Source organism: Pterocles gutturalis, unplaced genomic scaffold (genome assembly GCF_000699245.1).
Source record: "Pterocles gutturalis isolate BGI_N339 unplaced genomic scaffold, ASM69924v1 scaffold22170, whole genome shotgun sequence".
Taxonomy (NCBI): Eukaryota; Metazoa; Chordata; class Aves; order Pterocliformes; family Pteroclidae; genus Pterocles; species Pterocles gutturalis.
In genome coordinates this window covers 46166-64184 of record NW_010138915.1, presented here as the reverse complement: position 1 = coordinate 64184, position 18019 = coordinate 46166, and the positions used below count along the sequence as shown (strand labels likewise).

The 18019-nt window shown below is 45.6% G+C and overlaps 1 protein-coding gene across 1 annotated transcript in view; it reads right to left on the bottom strand.

Moving 5' to 3' along the window:
* The window catches only part of F9 (coagulation factor IX), a 15472-nt gene extending 8507 nt beyond the window's left edge, over nt 1-6965 (bottom strand). The window contains exons 1-4 of the mRNA XM_010083186.1: nt 6899-6965; nt 3490-3653; nt 3130-3154; nt 1155-1268 (exon numbers count right to left, since the gene is read on the bottom strand). Of these exons, the coding sequence (XP_010081488.1) occupies nt 1155-1268; nt 3130-3154; nt 3490-3653; nt 6899-6965 (370 nt within the window). The remainder of the gene's footprint in view (nt 1-1154; nt 1269-3129; nt 3155-3489; nt 3654-6898) is intronic.
* Between the last annotated feature and the right edge of the window lie 11054 nt (nt 6966-18019).

Genomic DNA, 18019 nt, shown 5'->3' with positions numbered 1-18019 from the left:
GATGTTTGATGAAGTGGGTCCCAGCCTGAGGCACAGTGAGATTTCCGTGACTTGAGCATGTCTTCTCCCACCCCACACTCCTCTGTGGTGGGAACACCATCTCTTGGAGGAGGGAAACCACTGATCTGCAGATGCCCTTTCAATTCTCAGTGAGTTTTCAAATAACTTCACAGCAGATTAACTCCACTCCTACTTCCTCAAGGACACCTCCCTTCCTGTAGCCATTTTAATGCCATAATTTACTATTTTTACAGAGCTCCTTTTCACGCCTCACTTCTAGCTCTATTTTTGTTCCTGTCTCACTTCCACGAGAAATCTGCAGTGAGACTATTTAAATTTGATGCAGCTTTGAAATGCTCTTTTTAACGTACACTCCTCTCTTGCCAGAGCAGAAGCACAACTAGAAAGAGAATCTTTTATTAGTGCAGTGAGTCTAGCACATTATGCGAGTTGCACAGCCCCTGATTATATTATAAATATAAAAGCTGAATATCCCTCTTGCTTAAATTATCAGCTGTTTGGTTTTCATAAACTCCTCAACCCATCAGGAAAATATTTGCCTTCTGTTTGCCTTCAGAATCAAGGTTGCTGGTGATAATTATAATTATGAATTTAGCAGAGTGCCATTGAGAGGAGGCTGCAATAATCCTGCCCTGCTCAGCACCTGCTGCCCAGCCTGGCAGGAGAAATGGAGAGAAGGAAGGAGAGCATGGGGGCCCCATTGGGGTCGGTGGAAAACTGTTGCTTTCAGCAGGTGAGCACTTCGCTGCTGATTGACGAGCAGCCCCGGAAAGGCTTGTGCTGGGGAGATAAAGGAAGGTCAACATTTGCGCTGGCAGCTGCAGTGTGCTGAACAAAAGACCTTGAGCCTGAGTCTCTGTTGAACCCTGTGTGAGAACAGGCATCTCGGTGCTCAGCGGAGGTGGAGCTGGGACACCAAAGACAGGAGATGACAGAGACATCCGCTCCTCTATCCCCAAGCATGTCCCCCTGTAGCCCCGTTGCCAGCAGGCTGAATTTGCGTGTTCATGCAGTGCCTTACAGCAAGGCTGTGCGCAAAGCAGCCCTCTTGTAGGATGAAGATCTACCCCCACTTTGATCCGACAGGATTTCAGTAGGGTAGAACAGCCACAGGCCAAGCCCCCTGTACGTACCTATCTCACAGTTTCTGCCTTCGTACCCAGCTGGGCACCAGCACACGTAGGAACTTACTGCGTCCTTGCAAACACCTCCGTTTTTGCATGGATTGGGGTCGCACTGATCTCCATCTTGGAGAGAAGACAAGAGAGTTAACGAACATGAGCATCCACCAGGGCTGGTGCAGCCAAGCACTGCTGCCTGGCTCTGTGCAAGCCTCCTGTGCGGTTTCCTGCTTGTCTTTAGCACCTTCCTTCTTTGTGATGGAAAATAAGTCAGATGCTGGCACCCAAGCGCACAACAGACAATGTCAGCAGCAGTGCCTTACCCACAGTCCTAATGACGTACCTTGTCCCGTGGGGGTTAATTCTCTCGTTTCAGCAGAACTCCTTGGTGGTCTCCCTCATGCAACATCCCAACAGGTCCTCGTGCCTTAGGTAAGTTAGGCAATAGTAGATTTGCTTCCTCAAGAATGGTTAGGACATCCTAATCTGAATTATTTTAACACTGCTCTGTTTGTTCTCTGAAGGTCTGGGCCTGTCCACTTGGGTTTGGAGACCTCTCTGTGTATTAGGATTGAGAGCCTTGGTCATTGCTCTTTCTTTCTAAGTCTTATATCGCTATTAACTGGTCTAGCTTTTTCTTTACATGTCAGGGCTTTTATTTTCACAGTTGCCTACAGCTGAGAAGTTGAGGCTTTCATAAAAATACCCAGTATTGCAAAATTGCTGATCTAACACTCTGGAACAAGTCCATGACGTTAAATTACAGGGAAGCGCACTTTGACATGGTAACACAAAGGCAAGGAGGAAGAGGAATGTCTTGATGTGTATGTGTCCTGCCATGGCAGTTAATGATGCTCTGAGGAATGGGCTGGAATGCAGAAGGCAGCTTGCAAACACAGACAACGTGGGTTTGTCTTGTCTAAGGCCTGGTGTCGGGGTTTGCACTCAAGGTGTAGACTGCAGCTGTTGTTGCTACCTGGTGAGGGCAACTGGGGCTTGGTACCACTTGGGTGCTGGGCAAGGGGTGAGCTCCGGTGGGCTGCACGTGTTGGGAATAGCAGCTTGTAAACTGAAGAGTAAAGTAGGCACTTGGGATGATAGGGGAATATATGGCACTAGATATTTCTGAATAGCTAACTGGTTACGGTTGCAGGGCAACCAATGCAGTGTTGAGTTGCATCAGTTGGTTTTTCAGAGGACAGTCCTACAATGCAAATGTAACTTTTTTATTTTATAGTCTGGCCTGATTAATCTGAATTATTTAAGGCTTTTTAGTGAGATGTTCTGGGCACTTTGCCAATCTACAAAACAGTTCATTTGTTGAAATGTCCTTAAAATTAGTTTCAGATGGTTTAGCAGGCATTGAAATCTTTCTGGTAAGGGATTGAGGAGTCATTGGGGACGCAAGCTGAAAGGGAAGAAACAGATTGTGGAAAGAAAATGGTGGAGAAGCAAGGGTCTGGGACCACTGGTGTGAATTGCAGACAGCTGTTTGCTATGATCATCTTGAGGCTCCACTCCAATATGGCATTTCCAGGGTTTCATGCTGTGCTTGTTCGAGGCTATGCCTAATCTGGAGATCTCTGCTTGAGAACAGAGTGTTTGCTGTCTGCTGGAGGGGTGTTAATTATTGCTGTCGTGTTTTACTCTAGACCACAGCTGAAACTAGAAGCCCAGAGTGTGGCCTGGGCTCTGTGGATCCAGTGGTCTGTGTGAACTGGTTCTGTTCCGTGAGGTTTTTGAAGTTTGTTCAAAAACACTGCTTGAATAAACAAAATGTTAAGTAATTTTTTTTTGGCTTGCAATCTATATACAAACAGGTTGGGCCCAGGCCGGGTGGCTGCAAGATTTGGGGTGCATGACTCTGACTAGCTCTGTCATAACACAGCTTCTGAATGCTGGAATATATTTGTTTCAATAAACATCTGCTACTTGTGCACTGAGAGATGAATATTATGCATTTGAACATGAAGAAAGCAGCTCTTACCAATGTATGTTTTCCAAAACTCCATCTGCAAAGGAAAAAAAAAAAAGTTTTACTTGATTTCTAATTTCTGGACACTGCCAGACTGAAGCAGTAAAGGGATGACTCCAGAGCTAAAGCAAAAGACTTGCATGAAATCAACCACCTCCATAATCCCAGTGGTGACCAACAGACCTTTAATGCAGCTCCCCAGCCCAACTGATGGATCAGAAATTATAACAGAACATGACAGACACTGCCCTTGGCCCCTGCAGGTTTTCCCTATTCACTCCTTCCCCCTCTTGTGCCTCCTCACCCGAAAGGCTCACACAGGCACAGGCTGGGGTGAACAAGGTGTTGCCATTTTGCAGCAGCGATACTCACTGTTTTCTCTGTGTTTTCAAACACTTCTCGGGCTTCTTCAAAGCTGCATTTTTCTTCTATGCATTCCCTTTCCAGGTTCCCAGGAATAACCTCTTCCAGTCTGTTTGAGTTGGCTCGCTTTTGCCTGCGCAGAACCGAGCTCGCCTCTTTGTTCTCGATGAAAACTGCAATTTGGAAAGAAAGAGGGGCTGGAGGGGAGTGCACACTGCCGTGTGATGCAGCTGGATGGGCTGTCAGGGCTCTGTTCACCCAGAAAGCAAGCCTTTTTCATGCATTCACCCTCCCTTGCCCCATGGCCAGGGATGTTTCAAGAGTGTTATAATCTACGTGAGGTTTCTTTGGTGTCTAACTTAAGTGCAATTTGGGGGATAAAGTCTGGAGAGCAAGAGTCAAAGTGGTCAATAGACAGAAACGACTGATGGCGAGAGGGTGATTAGGAGCAATGCAGTTCAACGCTTGAAATACCCTAAAGCAGATGATGTACATAGCTCCTATCATAGATGCACAGACTGGAATAAGCTATTTGAGAGGGAAAAAGGACCGGCTTTTCCACGCAGCTGCTTGGTGAGGTCTTGTTTGAAGATAGAAATTGTCCTGCTTGAACTACCTCTGCCTCTTTTGGCTGTGGAAGGCCATTCGCCTCTGCAAGCAGCTGCAGCCTTTGGAAGCCATGGGCAGTTTGCTTCTCTCCTGCTCCTCACCCTTGACCACGCACCTGGTACCACTGTTCCTGTGGCCGTGCTGGCAGGAGGGGTGACATGACCCCCTCCTCTCCCCCTGGGCCAGGTCATATCAGAAAGGTGCTGTGTCCCCCACTGACTTTGACTTGCCAGCCAAGCTCCTGGGCAGAGACCACTATCAGGGAGCTGCAGCTTCCCCAGGGGACCCCCAGTCTATGGGAGATGTCTGTGGTGGCCACCAGCCCCCCTCCATGGTGGCTGCCTGGTGAAGGGCACAAAGACATGCAGTCCCATCATGGTGCTAAGATGGATGCTCTCCTGGCAGATGTCCCATTGGCAGGGTCAGCAGCAGCAGCCTCCCCGCGGCAGGCACCCAACAGGGTTTGCTCCTGACCCACCTCTCAGAGACCCCCACCTCTGCTGAGTGTTTGTCCCCATCCCACTGCTCTGAAAAAGACATTATTCACCCAGAAGATCTTCCTGCTTGGCCTCCCCAGCCTCTCCTCTCTGCACCCTCGCTTAGCACTCGCAGCCACATCCCTTTTTATCACCAGATGGCACGGTAGAGCAGCTCTTCTTGGAGCTGCTGGTGGCAGCCCTGGACACGGACCCTCAGCTGGGGGCTCTGCACTGGAAGGGGTTTGGGCACCAGTGGGTCTGGCCCCTCTGAGGGTTAAGAAGAGCATGAGCTTGTCGGGGTGGGCAGAGGGGAGAGTGAGGGGCGAGTATCAGACTCTCATTATGTGCCATAGCTGCCTTCTGCTCTCAATCCAGAGCAGATCCCAGCTCTCCAAAGCTGTGCAGGATCGGTTTTGTTGAACTCTCATGAGCCCAAGGTGGGTTTCTCTCTTTATGCCATGCCACTGACAGTGTAACTAGCCCCTTCGTCTAGAGATCTCTCTGCAAGAGACTGAGCGAATTTTTTTTTTTTTTTTTTGCAGTGCTTTTAATCATTGTACAGCAAGCTTGCATCTCTGCATTCCTCGTGTGTCCTGGTTTCAGCTGGGACAGGGTTAACTTTCTTCCTAGTAGCTAGCGTGAGGCTGTGTTTTGGTTTTATGCTGAGAAGGCAGATGATAAAACTGAAAACAGGACATTATGTTAGTGTGTTTTTGGTTAAAACTGAAAAGGAGTACATTAAAATCCTGATCCTAATCCTAATCTAACTGTTTAGCAGTAGATATCAATGGGTAAAGCCCTGACCTCTGAAGATGCCAGGCTTGTCTCAGACACTGCAGCCCCCATGGGGTGGCCGGTCCCCTCCCAGCTGCAGGGTCACGGTTTATGTGTGGGACATGAACGTACACCCTCAAATGGACCTCCCCAGCTGAGTGGGGGGCTGTGGACACAGAGGAACCAGGGGGCATAGCCTTGCTGGAGGAGACCTGCCTCCTGCTCCCTATGGCATGGGCCACAGCTCACAGCCTGTCCCCAGGCTGGGCTGAAAAGGCCCAGGTGAGAACGATGGAGTCTCCTTCCTTGGTTTGTGACCCTGTTGGGCTCTCCATGTGCTCAGTGCCCAGGGAACATGATGTAGGCACAGCTGTACATCCCCCGTGTGATGTGAGGCAGCTGCATTAGACCCACTCCTTCATTTCCTCCCAGTGGGATGTGCCAGGCACCTGCCGTCATTAACCTATTTAGTGGAGAGAACTAACCCATTTCATGGAGAGAACTTATTTTAATGAATGCAGCTTTGCCTCCATGAGATCCCTCTAGGCTTTCGCAGTTGCTTACTGGTCCCACGTGCTGCTTTACAAGAAAAACTTACTTTGAACGGAAGGTTGCAGGCCCCATGGGGTCACAGGCACGGTACTCACCCTGCCTGGAAACCTTCCTCACACCAAGAATATACTCACACGTGACTTATCAACTTCTGAACCAGTATCTGAGAGAGTGAGGTGGGTGTCTGGGCCAAGGGCTGTGAGAGGAGACCCATCCTGCCAGCCAAGGACAGTGTTTTCTAGCAGGTACACAGGGTGGGTGATGGTACCAATACACTTTTCATTGCTAAGCAAAGAGGCTTTTTTTTTTTTTAACCTGTTACTTGCAATGTTTTCATGAAAGCAGGAAGGCCAGCCTCGCACCAGGCAAGTACTGGCACTGGATGTGAAGCAGCCTCTCCTGGAACTGTTGCTGCTCCAGAAAAATCAAGCACCATCCTGCATTACTATGTGTGATTGCCCACATCCATCAACTACTCTGTCTTGTCTACAATTTTGGCTGTGTCTTACAGTCTTTGTTAAATTCATGCTGGGTTTGGCTTTAAACAATTCTTGCAGAGGCAAATCCAATGACTGTTTTACGGATGCGAGTACTTGTTTGTACTCCAGGACAAAGCTGTGGCACAGGCAGACGTGTGGATGTTACTCCACCAGTGATGCTCTCCACTTTTTTTCCTTCTGTGTGTGGCTGCATGCATTCTAAAATGGCTGAATCAAGCTCTAAAAGCTTAAAAGCTGCAAAAGTTTAAGAAAAATCCCATTCTTAAAATTAATCCCTGTGACACACTCTGTGTAAAATCAGCATAAAACCTATTATTTCATTCCCAGGAAAAGAACCAGAGCTTTAAAGAGAGGAGCTATGAAGTGCAGCAATCCCTCTGAGCTGTCATCTCATATGAGACTGCACAAGCTGTCCCACCATCAAGTGACAACCTGCCCCTTCATCTGTGCCGGTACCCCCTGCCCCCAAAACTGAAGCACTAGCTAGGTTTTAAATGAGCCCACCTGTATTTTCGGCACCAAGACAAGCTCCCAGAAGACAAATGAAGAGTATGAGAGGGATATCTGCCATCTTCTTCCCACTGCCCAAACCTCTCACTAACAAATTGTTCGGGTGGTGGAGTTCAGTCAATAGTTCCAAAGTGCAAGCACTTGTTTACTTACTCTGGGTAACCCTTTAATTTAAGGTCCCCAGATGTGCCATTGCTGAAGCTTGGAATGGCAGCATGGGTGCTATGGGAGGGGGACACATCCATGTACAAGAAGCCTGTTAGGTAGTTGCAGTCCTCAGGCTCGTCTTCTGCCCTGTAGGGTATTACTGCCATGTTTGGGGGTTGAACGTGGCACAAGGACAAATTAATTCAGCATCAATGAACCTCTTCAAACCAGGGGATTTCCCACTCCTATCCAAGTGATGTTATTGGCCCTATAAAAGTCTACAGTAGTATTTTCAAAGGCTTCAGCATGGTCCATATTTAATCCAAAAGTGCTGGCACAATTCCCTTGAAGACAACCCTACAGATGATGTTTCCTCTCAGGGATCAGACACACTTGGAGCAGGGCTGTGTCAGCCACCACTACACGGTCTCACGTGGGTTATCTAAGTAAAAACCTGGATGAAGTGAGGTGAGACTCTTGGTCCATTATCCAGACCTGCTGGGGCAAACCCCGCGTAGGGATGTGCTGGGCGATGCGATGTGCTGGGAGATGCTGGCTCAGGAGCAGGGAGAGGAGGCAGGGCAGCCTTTGCCTGGGGCAGGTTCACAGGCTGCTCCTCATCCATCCTAGCAAAGGAGTGGACTGAAAGGGAGAGAACATGGGGGAAATGAAATAGGAAGAAAAAGAAGGTTTTATTACAGAAAAGAAAGAGCAGGGTTTCATATGAAACCATTCATATTTAATGATGGGTTACTTGCAGCTTTTAAAACCTATTTCTTCCCTTCTTCTGTCTTTCCTGTACTGTGAAGAGCTATTTCAAGGTGAGCATTTGCTTTTGGGAAAATACTGAATATTGTAAAACAGCAAATGAAACATTCACTTCTGGAAAGGTCAAAAATCTTCCCCCCGCCCCCTCCTCCCTTGAGAAACTGTGGGGGAAGCAGGCCAAAATCATTCACACCACTCTGGGGAGGGCTTGCAGGCTTTCTGCCAAGGACCTGCTCCTCAAAACCTGCTTCCCACTCTCTGCTTCTCCCTCCCACCACGCATAACTGAAATCCATCGTTGTACCCATGCACATTTGGGGCTTGCGGTGCTCTGCCCAGATACAGAAGGGTCTCAGGCAGAGATGTTTTAAAGCAGAACTCCATTTCTGAGTGTGGTGTTGGTGCTCTTGCCCTTTGCGATTGGCTTAGCTCTAATACTGTGGTTAGAAGAAGAGCAGCAAGGGGCTCTGAGAGCTCGTTAAAGCAGAAGAGCTAGAGGAGGGGAGCTGGCAGGTTTCACTAGCTCCCAGCAAAGCAAGCTGGCTAGTCTGCTATTGTCATAGAATCATAGACTGGTTTGGGTTGGAAAGGACCTTAAAGATCATCCAGTTCCAACCCCCCTGCCATGGGCAGGGACACCTCCCACTAGCCCAGGCTGCTCAAAACCTCATCCAAGTGTTTCAGGGTGCCGCAAGTGCCAACAAACAGGCTGCTGCCATCCGGTGAGACACAGAGTACATGTGCCTGCGTCTCGCAGGCTGGAGAGCTATTAGTTGCTATGAGGCTACAATAGCCCTTAGGTAGTTATTAAAGTGTTTGCTCGAACTTATGAATGATAAATTCTGTGCACTCGGTCCAAAAAATTAAAAATGTTCCTTCATGCAGCAAATGGGAGAGACATTTATGGTTGCGTGGGTATTTGGAGTTACTTTCGTACACAGCAAAGACCGATCAGTTGTAGGTAAATATGAGATGCCGAATGTGAGTTACAGCCTCGTGAGATCCGTGTTGCCTAGGTGGAAAGAATCCTTTATTTTCCCTTTCCTGAGCAAACAAAAGGTCTTGAAACCTATAATTCATCTTGTTTCTTCTTGCTCCATTTGAAATGATCTTTATTCATCACTGACAGTAGCTTTTGTTATCAAATTTCTGTGGTAGATAAATGAGTTAGGATGAGGTAATGTGCTGTTGATGTAAATTGAATGCAAAGTGAAGAAGGTAATGATCACCTCTCATTTTCTGTGCATAAGAAAATGCAAATGTGAGAAAATAAATTGAGCTAAAATGCTGAAACAATGCATCTCCTATCAATAAAGAGGAGTGTAGAGAATGGCCTGCCATAACAAAGGATAATTAGAATCTCATTACTGTAAATATTTTACTTTAGAACATAGGTCAGTCAAATTATTTTTGGTTTATGGTGCATATTTCACTTGTAATAGTATTTGCAACATTACTGGTAATTAATCTTCACAGAAAATGCCAGCATTATTAGAATAAACAAGGCTATTAACACAAATAATTTCTATTGTTTACTACTATTGCTGTCAACTTCTGGGGCACTAAATTCAAAACTAAATATTTCTTTTTATTTATTTTGCAAACAGAATCCCCAGAATTGTGATCCCCACTATGGGCACTTTGGAGATGAAAGCTTTGCTCTTTAGGTGGATGACATCAATTAAATATCGGATCTGGGTATATTTTGACTTAACATTCTTCATTCTCAAAAGAGGGGTATTTAAATTACACACCCAAGTCATGTTCCTTCCTATTGAAAAGCCTTTCTGTAGCAATGAGCTGCTAGGAGACGTCTCTTCTGGTTTGAGGTGTTAGGTTTGGAGTTTTTTGGTTGAAATATCCCTTTTTTTTGTTGGAACAGAACCATCACACGCACATGTAGTTGCTGGGCGTGTGTTGGTGACAGAGGCAGGAGCTGGCAGGGGGGCAGGGCAGCGAGCTCCTGGCAGGGCCACCACCCTGGGCTTGGTGACTGCCCGTCTTTCAGAGAAGCTTTCCGCTGCAAAGCAAAATGAAGTTTATGAGAAGTCAGAACAAGAAAGCTATTTCCATTTTAATCTGATAGATTTTTTTAAAATGTGCTCTGGCTGCACTGATCAATAATGTTAAACAGCTTGATGGCTTGAGGATCTTGTTAAAGGATTGTTTGTAATCTCCCTGTCTCCAAATGCACTCTTTTAAGCAGAAAATCCTCACTCAAAACCTTAAGCAAATTGCAATTTGCCCCCGCCCTCTAGACAGCTATGGTAAGTAAGCTCTCCTTAACCAACAGCAAACAAGCTATTTCTGAAAAAAAAAGAGAAAGTAATGCTTGTTTTTTTTTTTTTTTTTTCCATCTTTATTTGATTACTTTGAAGTCCCTGGCTTTTTCTGGAGCAATGATTGTGGGAAGTTATCCAAATATAGAGGCAGCACAGCCATGCAGTCCTTTGCAGTGCCTGTCATTCTGTTATAATGATTAACATACTGGAGAAAGTACCAATGCTGTTAAAAGTCCCAGAGCCACTGAAGATATGGAGGTGTATTTGGATGTCAGTGGTGTTGGTGACCTACCCCAGGTGAGGATATGTCCTCAGAATTTGCAGGTGGGATGCAGATGGCTTGTCCCTGTGGAGGTGTCTCTGGGCTGGTGGGATCATAGGCGCAGGGAGATGCTGATGATGACTTCAAATCTGTGCTGTGGGAGGGGTATTCAGGCAAAAAGGAGGTGGTTAGCTTTGGTGACGTGAAATGGCAACCAGGACTAACTGTTCAGTGATGGCAGCATCCAGTTTGTGCAGGAGCAGTGTTGGTTCATCGCTCTCCCACCTCTGAAAGCCTCTCCCCTACTTCCTCTATCCATCTCAGGGCTTTTGATTCTTATGTTTGGCATTTTTCTTCTGCTTTTATGCAGAGGCTTCAATACATGTGCCAAGAACCAGGCTCCCCTTGCTGAATTCCCTCCAGACACATCCATTGCAATTAGTGCTTAAGCTCCATCCCTCCCATTTTATTCAGTTTTTAATTAGACTCCTGAACAGGAGCACACAGAAAACTCTGCTTTCATCTGGGAGATCCTGTGGCTGTGAAATATTTACGGGAAGTAAATAACTGTCAGAAAGTAAACAAGTCCCTGACTCTACATGAGTGTAAAAGTGCTTTGAAATAGTGTCATCCGAATAAAAGCTCCTCACGTTGAGTGGCAGTAAGAAACAGCAACACAGGCAAAAAATTCCCAATGTGGAAGGTAAACACAATTACTAATTCATGGAGCAGCACGTTTCACAGTAGCAGCTTTAATATCTTGCTTTGCAGTTTGATTTAAAATAGGCCAGATTAAAAAGAAATCTGGATTTGGTTTGGTCATCGTCTTTTCAGAAAGCAGAGTGCAAGCACAGATAGACGCACTGTGCTGCTGAAGTTATTCTAAATTTAGATGTTGCCATCTCCACTTCAAGCTCTGGATGAAACAATGAAACAAAGCTCAGAGGAGGCAGCAGCTCTTGCAGGTTTTGATGGGTCAGGTAGATCACCAAGCTCAAACATCATTGTACAGAGCAAGAACTAAATTAAACATAAGCTCAGAAGCTGGCTTGATGCTGTATCTCGGCATGAGACGGCACAACTCCTGTAACAGGCCAGGCACGTGTGGGATAGAGGCTCATCCTGCCCCAGCTTGCTGATGTGAACAGGAGTTCTGGAGGTTGCTTTGGAACAGATCTCTGAAAGATGGTTCTCTCTCCTCCAGCAAACCCATCGCCCCTGTCTGCTGATGGTATTAGTAGTGTAGTGTCCTAGAGAAATGTTCTTGGACCAGGACTCTGTTAATAGAGACAGATTAACGCCAGCCTAAGCAGAGGGAGCTTGTTTCCTTCTTCACTCGTGGGAAAAGATTCACATTGCTTTGTTCTGATGCTTGTTGTTGGAGGAGGGAGGTGTCTCGTTCCCTCCCTTTCTGTTGACTAGAAAAGGACCCTCGATTGACAGCTCGTGCTATATGTCAAAATTTATTTTTGGATAGTTAGAACTGGGGTGAAACGAGTCTCACCCAGCACATCCAAACGTACCCTAGTCAAAGCCCTTGTGCTTAACTCCATACTGAGCTTAAAATAATGACATTCAGTGTTCTCCCCTTGGCCATTTTCTACATCAATGTTTGTGACTATGCACTTGTTAATTTTCTTTACCTAAACCGTATTTCTTCTGAAGTTTCTATCTCCTCCTTGTACAAGGGCATCTTTGTGCCCTGTTTGCCTTCTCCACCTCCCTTTATTTCTACTGTCTTTGTAATGTGCCTTCTTGCCCTTTAGGGACCAAACTGTCTGTGCTATTAACATTAAAATCTAAGGGGAGGATATGCAGAGAAGAGATAAGGATATTTCTAATCTGTGTATCCCTAATTGATGCCGCCAGCCAGCTCCCTGAGTCATAGGTACTTGAAGCAGCAGCACTTGAATCTTGTCCTCTGCTTAGTAGATGTGGTCTTAGAACACGCCTTCCAGCTGATTGACTTGGGAGGGAACTGGAAAAGGTGGGACCTCCCCCTGTAACTCTTGGATCAACTGCACAAGGGAATCAACAGAAGACATATTCGGAGAAAGGTACCTCATAGTCTCCGCTATCTGTTCACATCAACACATACGATGGAGACACTGCAATTCGTCTCCTGAAATCCCAGCACCATCAGAGATGTATGATGTGATGGATAGTTAAGACGGAATTGGCCTTTCTAGTGACTCTGACCTACTCGGGGTTTCTCTTCTCTTCCTGTGACCTAGTGCCCTGGTGTACTTTTTCTCGGTAACAGTGTTCACTAATGGATGGTTGTATGCTCTGACGTGCCAGCTCTAAAAAGGGCAACAGAGCTCTGCTATGAAGACTAATTTGCAGCCAAATTAACCGAGAAAGCTCGCCAAACTCCACTGCACTACTTGGGCACTATTTTGAAAATTCAAGAAGGATGGTAGTAGGGTACCCAGTGGTTGTTTCAGAGGAGTGATTTTCACTGGTGTACAGCAGAGTCACCTCCCTGACGGAGGAAGGATCCTGCTAACACAAATATCTGCCATGAGCATTCGCAGGTGGATTTTGCAGTCTCTGGTGCTAAGAAGGCACAGAAGCTTGGGTTCATCTTTCTGAATTTAATCTCCTAGCTTGAACGGCCAAGTCTGGGACCATAGACTCTATAGTCACAGGAAAGAGGCACTCCTAGAGGCTCAGAGACCCAAAAGGCTGGATGCTGGGAATACAGCTGGGCTTTGAAGTGTGTTCCTCCCTGTGTTGACTCCACAGGGAGTGTACATGCCTGTGATCCAAGTGCAATGGGAAAATGACACCTTAGTGTCCCTATGTGTTTGATGCCTATAGAGTTGCTGTGTCAGGCCTATGCTTTGTTCAGAAGAAGTTGGGAGCCTTGATAGTAAGAGGATGGATGGACAGCAGGATGCAAAGGGGCAGATGAGGGCTGGAACCCGAGGTGACTGTACAGAATGCAACGGTGCTTCATCAGATTTGCACTGGTTGAAATTTTAGTTGAAGTTGCTAATTTAAACTTTATTGCAGATGTTCTGAGAGTTTTGCATTTAAGCTAATTAAAGTAATCTTAAAAAGCAGCATCCCTGTACTACCTTAGGAAAACTCTCTGTCTTGGTCTGGCTAGTCGTCTTTGCAATTAAGGTTGTATGAGTAATTAGGAATATACTGTTTGAGTTGAAGCATATTATAAATTTCTTAAATCAAGTGAAATGTCTTAAATGCATGGAAATACAAACAGTTAAAAGGTGTGATGCCTAATATATGACACACTCTTTATAAATTAGGTCCATCTCTTTGAAAAAATGCGTGAGTTCCATAGATCAGGCTTAGATCATAATTTGAAACTGCAGAGGATTATCTTAGAAATCACAAAAAGCATCTCCCAAGGGTTTTTGATGGGTGCTTCTTCACATCAGCTTTCTATCTTGAAAGCTGTGTCAAACTCATGGAAACATGAAGAGTTTGTGATGTGTGCTCCTTCTAAAAAGCATCACAGCTCCCAGCTATGAATCCTAATTCAACAGGTAAAGGCTACATATGCTCCTCCTATTAATTGATATGGGCCTGAGTACTTCTTCTCTTCAAGGCTTTGAGCTTTCCAGCTAAGGTTGCACTGTGCAAGGAGTGCAGGAGAGGAACACAATTCTTGCTCAAGTAATGACCTAATCTTGATCTTCTTATAGATTTAGGGCCCCTTTCTACAACCCCTCCACACCAGCACAGTTTGATTGACTGGAATGGGGCTGTGGGTTTGGCCATCTCTTAGTGGGCCACTTTGCTGCAGAGCTCTGTGACTGGGAATCTGGTGGCATGACAGCCCCAGCTGTCTCAGTCCTTGGACAAAACCAGGCTCATAAGCAAACCAGCTGGCAGGACTTCACAAACAATCATCACGCCAGCCCCATTGTCAGCCTGTGCAGTGAACCCCTGAGGACCTATCCTCCTCTCAGCAGTTTAGCCAAGTCGCCACCTCTGAATGGTCTCCACTTCTTTTTTCTTCTAATATTTTCCCTGGTTAGTCTGCTGTGGTGTCTGAAGCATACTGGGAACTTCCCAGGCGCATGAGAAAGGACTGTGTGTCCCCAAGGAGAGCTCCACAATGGGTACAGCCGATAGAGATCGGGGAGGTGGGACTCTATAAATCAACAACCTTAATTACTTGCAGCCTGGAAAAAACAGAGAGAGTAGAGACCTGAGGGAGAGTTCAGGCTCTACTCTATAAAGGCCAACGAGTCTGTTTGTGCCTTGCAAAAATGAGTGGAGCCAGCCTCCCCAGGAGACCCTGGCAGTGCTGCTGGGTCACCCTCCATCGCCAGGGAGAGCCTGTGCTGGAGCTACATGACTGTGGTACAAAATGGCACCTAAAATAGCTTGTGTCATCCCCCACAGCCACTACTCCGCTCCTTTGAAGGAGGAGATCTGTCAGCTCCCGTCTCCTCTTTGGGAGTGTGATGATGCAAGCCCTCTCTTTCTTTCCCTTTCTTCCTTCTCTCCTCCCGTACAATTCTGCTCTCCTGCATTTCTCCAAGGCTACTGTAGTGCTTTGCAAGTCAGCTTAATCATAAGCAGTCCTTAATCACAAGCAATCCTTTCGGTATTAATGTAACAGAAAATTCAGATGATGCTTCTGGTTGTTATGGACATTTGCGCCACTGCAAGGCCAGGAGACCACACTGCTGTGTCGGCACAGGTATAAATAACCACCCGCAGCTGAGGGCAAGCAGAACTGAACCTCAGGCTTCTGTATTGTCTGCTCCAGGTTTAAAATACTCTTGGGAGGTCAATATAAGGAATGAAGCTCAATGCTAGTAAATATTTTTGACCCATGCTCTGGCTGTTGGTAATTTACCACACACTTGAAAATCTGATCTGGGTTATGTCCAATTCACAGAAGTTTATTTCCAAGGCACTTATTCATAGACTACCTTCCTGGCTCTCGGGTTGCTTGGGGAAGTGTCTGAACATCAGCTCTCTGAGCAATCACCATAAAATTAAAATTTTCAATTTTAATGGTGAGCAAACATTTTAAGGAAAGTGAAATATTATCCAACAAATTCTCTTCACTTAAAGCGTGGAGTCTTTAAATATTTATTAGCAGTGTCTCTACTCTGCAGCAATGTTAAAAATCTCAGCCCCATTCTAAGGAGAAAACCAATCCATTTGATTAAAAACAAAGAGCAAACACCATTTCTAAAGAAGGCCTTCAAGTCAGATTACAGTGTTTGGAAAAATGATCTGCACTTTTGTCTTCTATCTAGTACAGCCAGATATGGGGTCTGGTTTTGTTTCCTCCCTTAAACCTCCTTTGCCCTGCAAATTTTGTGGTTCTTTCTCATGGCTTGACCCTGTAGGAGCAATGGAGATATTTCTCTGGGCAGATCCACCAAGTTGTTCCCTAAATCAAGTTCTTAATGTGTTTCAGGTTCTTCATTTGCAGACATGGGGCCCTTGGGTGCTTATTGTTCTATTTTAAGTTCTGTTTTTGTCTTGCTTCAGCTGTGGAGAAAACAGCCTCATGTAATCTCAGAGGATGATAACTTGAGGTTTGGGAAATGCAGTGATCGAACTACCTGTACTTTTTCTTTCTTTAAGAAAAAGAAAAAAGGAAAAGCTTAAAATCTTTAAAGTAATTCTCTACATAGTGGTAAACAGTGGTGAGGAAAGATACGATTATTGAATAGGGTTTCAAATCAAGTTGTCAGCTGGAAAAGAACCCCCTGAATGGTGGGTGCACATGGAGCTGGCATTGCTTTGCCTGGGGAGGTGCCTGGTACCTCCTGGGAAGAGGGGAGTCATGAAAACCTTCATCTAAAATGTGAGTTCCCAAAGAAAATCAGCCCATGGTAGAAAATGGTCTCATTTGTAAATCTCTGCAAGGTTATCTTCTGTAAAGGTTGTTTGGTTAACCATAGCTAGAACGACCATGCTAGGTTGTTTTAATTACTTAGTAGTGAATGTTTAAGAAGTTATTCTTATGGGAAACTCACTAATATTTGTGTGTGTGTGTGCTCCATCAGCGCATGTAGGATTCAGTGGAAATAGGGGCTTCACAGTGGAGAAAAATCTCTCTGTTAGAGAGGGGAACCCACAGCGGGAAGGAGGGGGAGATGGAGACAGTACAGTGGCCTGCCCACAACAGTGGAATGAAAAAGTGCCAGAGCTCTGGTTTTCTAGAGTGGTAATCCAGCTCCCCAGCTCTCCTTTCAGACTAGCCCCGTGATGATGAGACCAGCAGTGTTTTTGGAGGGTCGGTACAGGGTGTGGTGTGTTCCCGTCATGCATTAAAGCTACCCTGAATTGTCAGGGAAACTCTTTAGGACATGGAGCAATGAAAAGCCTGATAAAAGGAAATATTATCCATTAAAAGAGGCAGGACTTTCTCAGAAGCATGTAATTTCATAGATAAGCAAATACAAAGCTAGGTAGTACACCTCGTCTTCAGCTGAGCCACTCAACTCCGTTTGTGCAATGTATATTCAGTCCTCCCTTTAAGTCTGCTAGTTCAGCCTGTGAAGCCATCCCCTCTGTCTTGTCTCAGGTAATTAGAAGTGTCTTCTAAATGGCCCAGCTTCCCTCTCTCTCGTGCCAGAAGACAAGAGATTCTTGTTAACAGCCCTCAGCTAAAAGAGCTGCTGCAGTCAGGTTTCATTGCAAAAGATAAGGTGGCACCAAAACTGTTGGTGGCAGAATGAAGGAAAACAAATTATCGTGCCTGAAATCAAATGACTTTTAATTAATGCCTCTAATCTGTTTAGTGAAAGTTCTAAATGCCATTTGTGTCTTCGCTGTTGCTCTAAACAGTGACAAACTCATCAAAGGCAAACAAATTGCAACATGTGCCACTAAACCTAAGACGTGCCACTAAACCTAAGACATACCAGAAGTGAAATAAGTAATTTGCGAAAGAAGTACGTTGTAGGGAGACCTGCTGGAGCCTTGAAGTTCATGACTCACATCCCACCTCTGGGAGTTTTAAGTATCAATTACCCATGTAGGACTGGCATTTCTACTTGTTCCCCATTAGACAGTGCGAGAAGTCCTGCAGACACAATTCCCATCCTCCTGGTCCTGTCCCTCAGGAGGACATCTCTCCCTGCGTGCCCCAGCATGGAAAGGTCTCATTGTGGATTCCTTCTGCAGGTCACCTCCTGCAAAATGAACACCACTGACTAGTGCTCCTGCCTGGGGAAGGGGAAAGCTTTCTCTTTAGCTGGAGAAGGAATTTAAGCCTTCTGGAAGGTAATTTATTCAGTTAAATCTGAGTAACACCTTTTTCCCAGTACAGGTTCTGTAGAAGCCTGAGCAAGCTGAGCTTGGCAAAGACCTTTATTTTTTTGTCTGTATCAGTTTTCCCTCTGGTTTCCTCTTAAAAACTACAAAATGCATACCTACAGAAGAAAAGCAAATCTACAACTCACCAGCGTACACATAGTTTGCAGGCTGGAGATACTCTATAAGATTGAGACAAGATCTTGTTGGTTTTTTTGTTGTCTGGCTTTTTTTTAATCTAAATTTCATGTCCTGCAGGAGATAAGGAAGAGTGACTTAGGAACAGAAGAGTATAAAACAGTCATAAGTAAATCTGGGCTAGAATTTAGAGACAGGTTCCTCATCTCAGCATAAGGGAAGAGTTTGGGAACTGCCCAGTAGCAGCAGGGATGGGGGG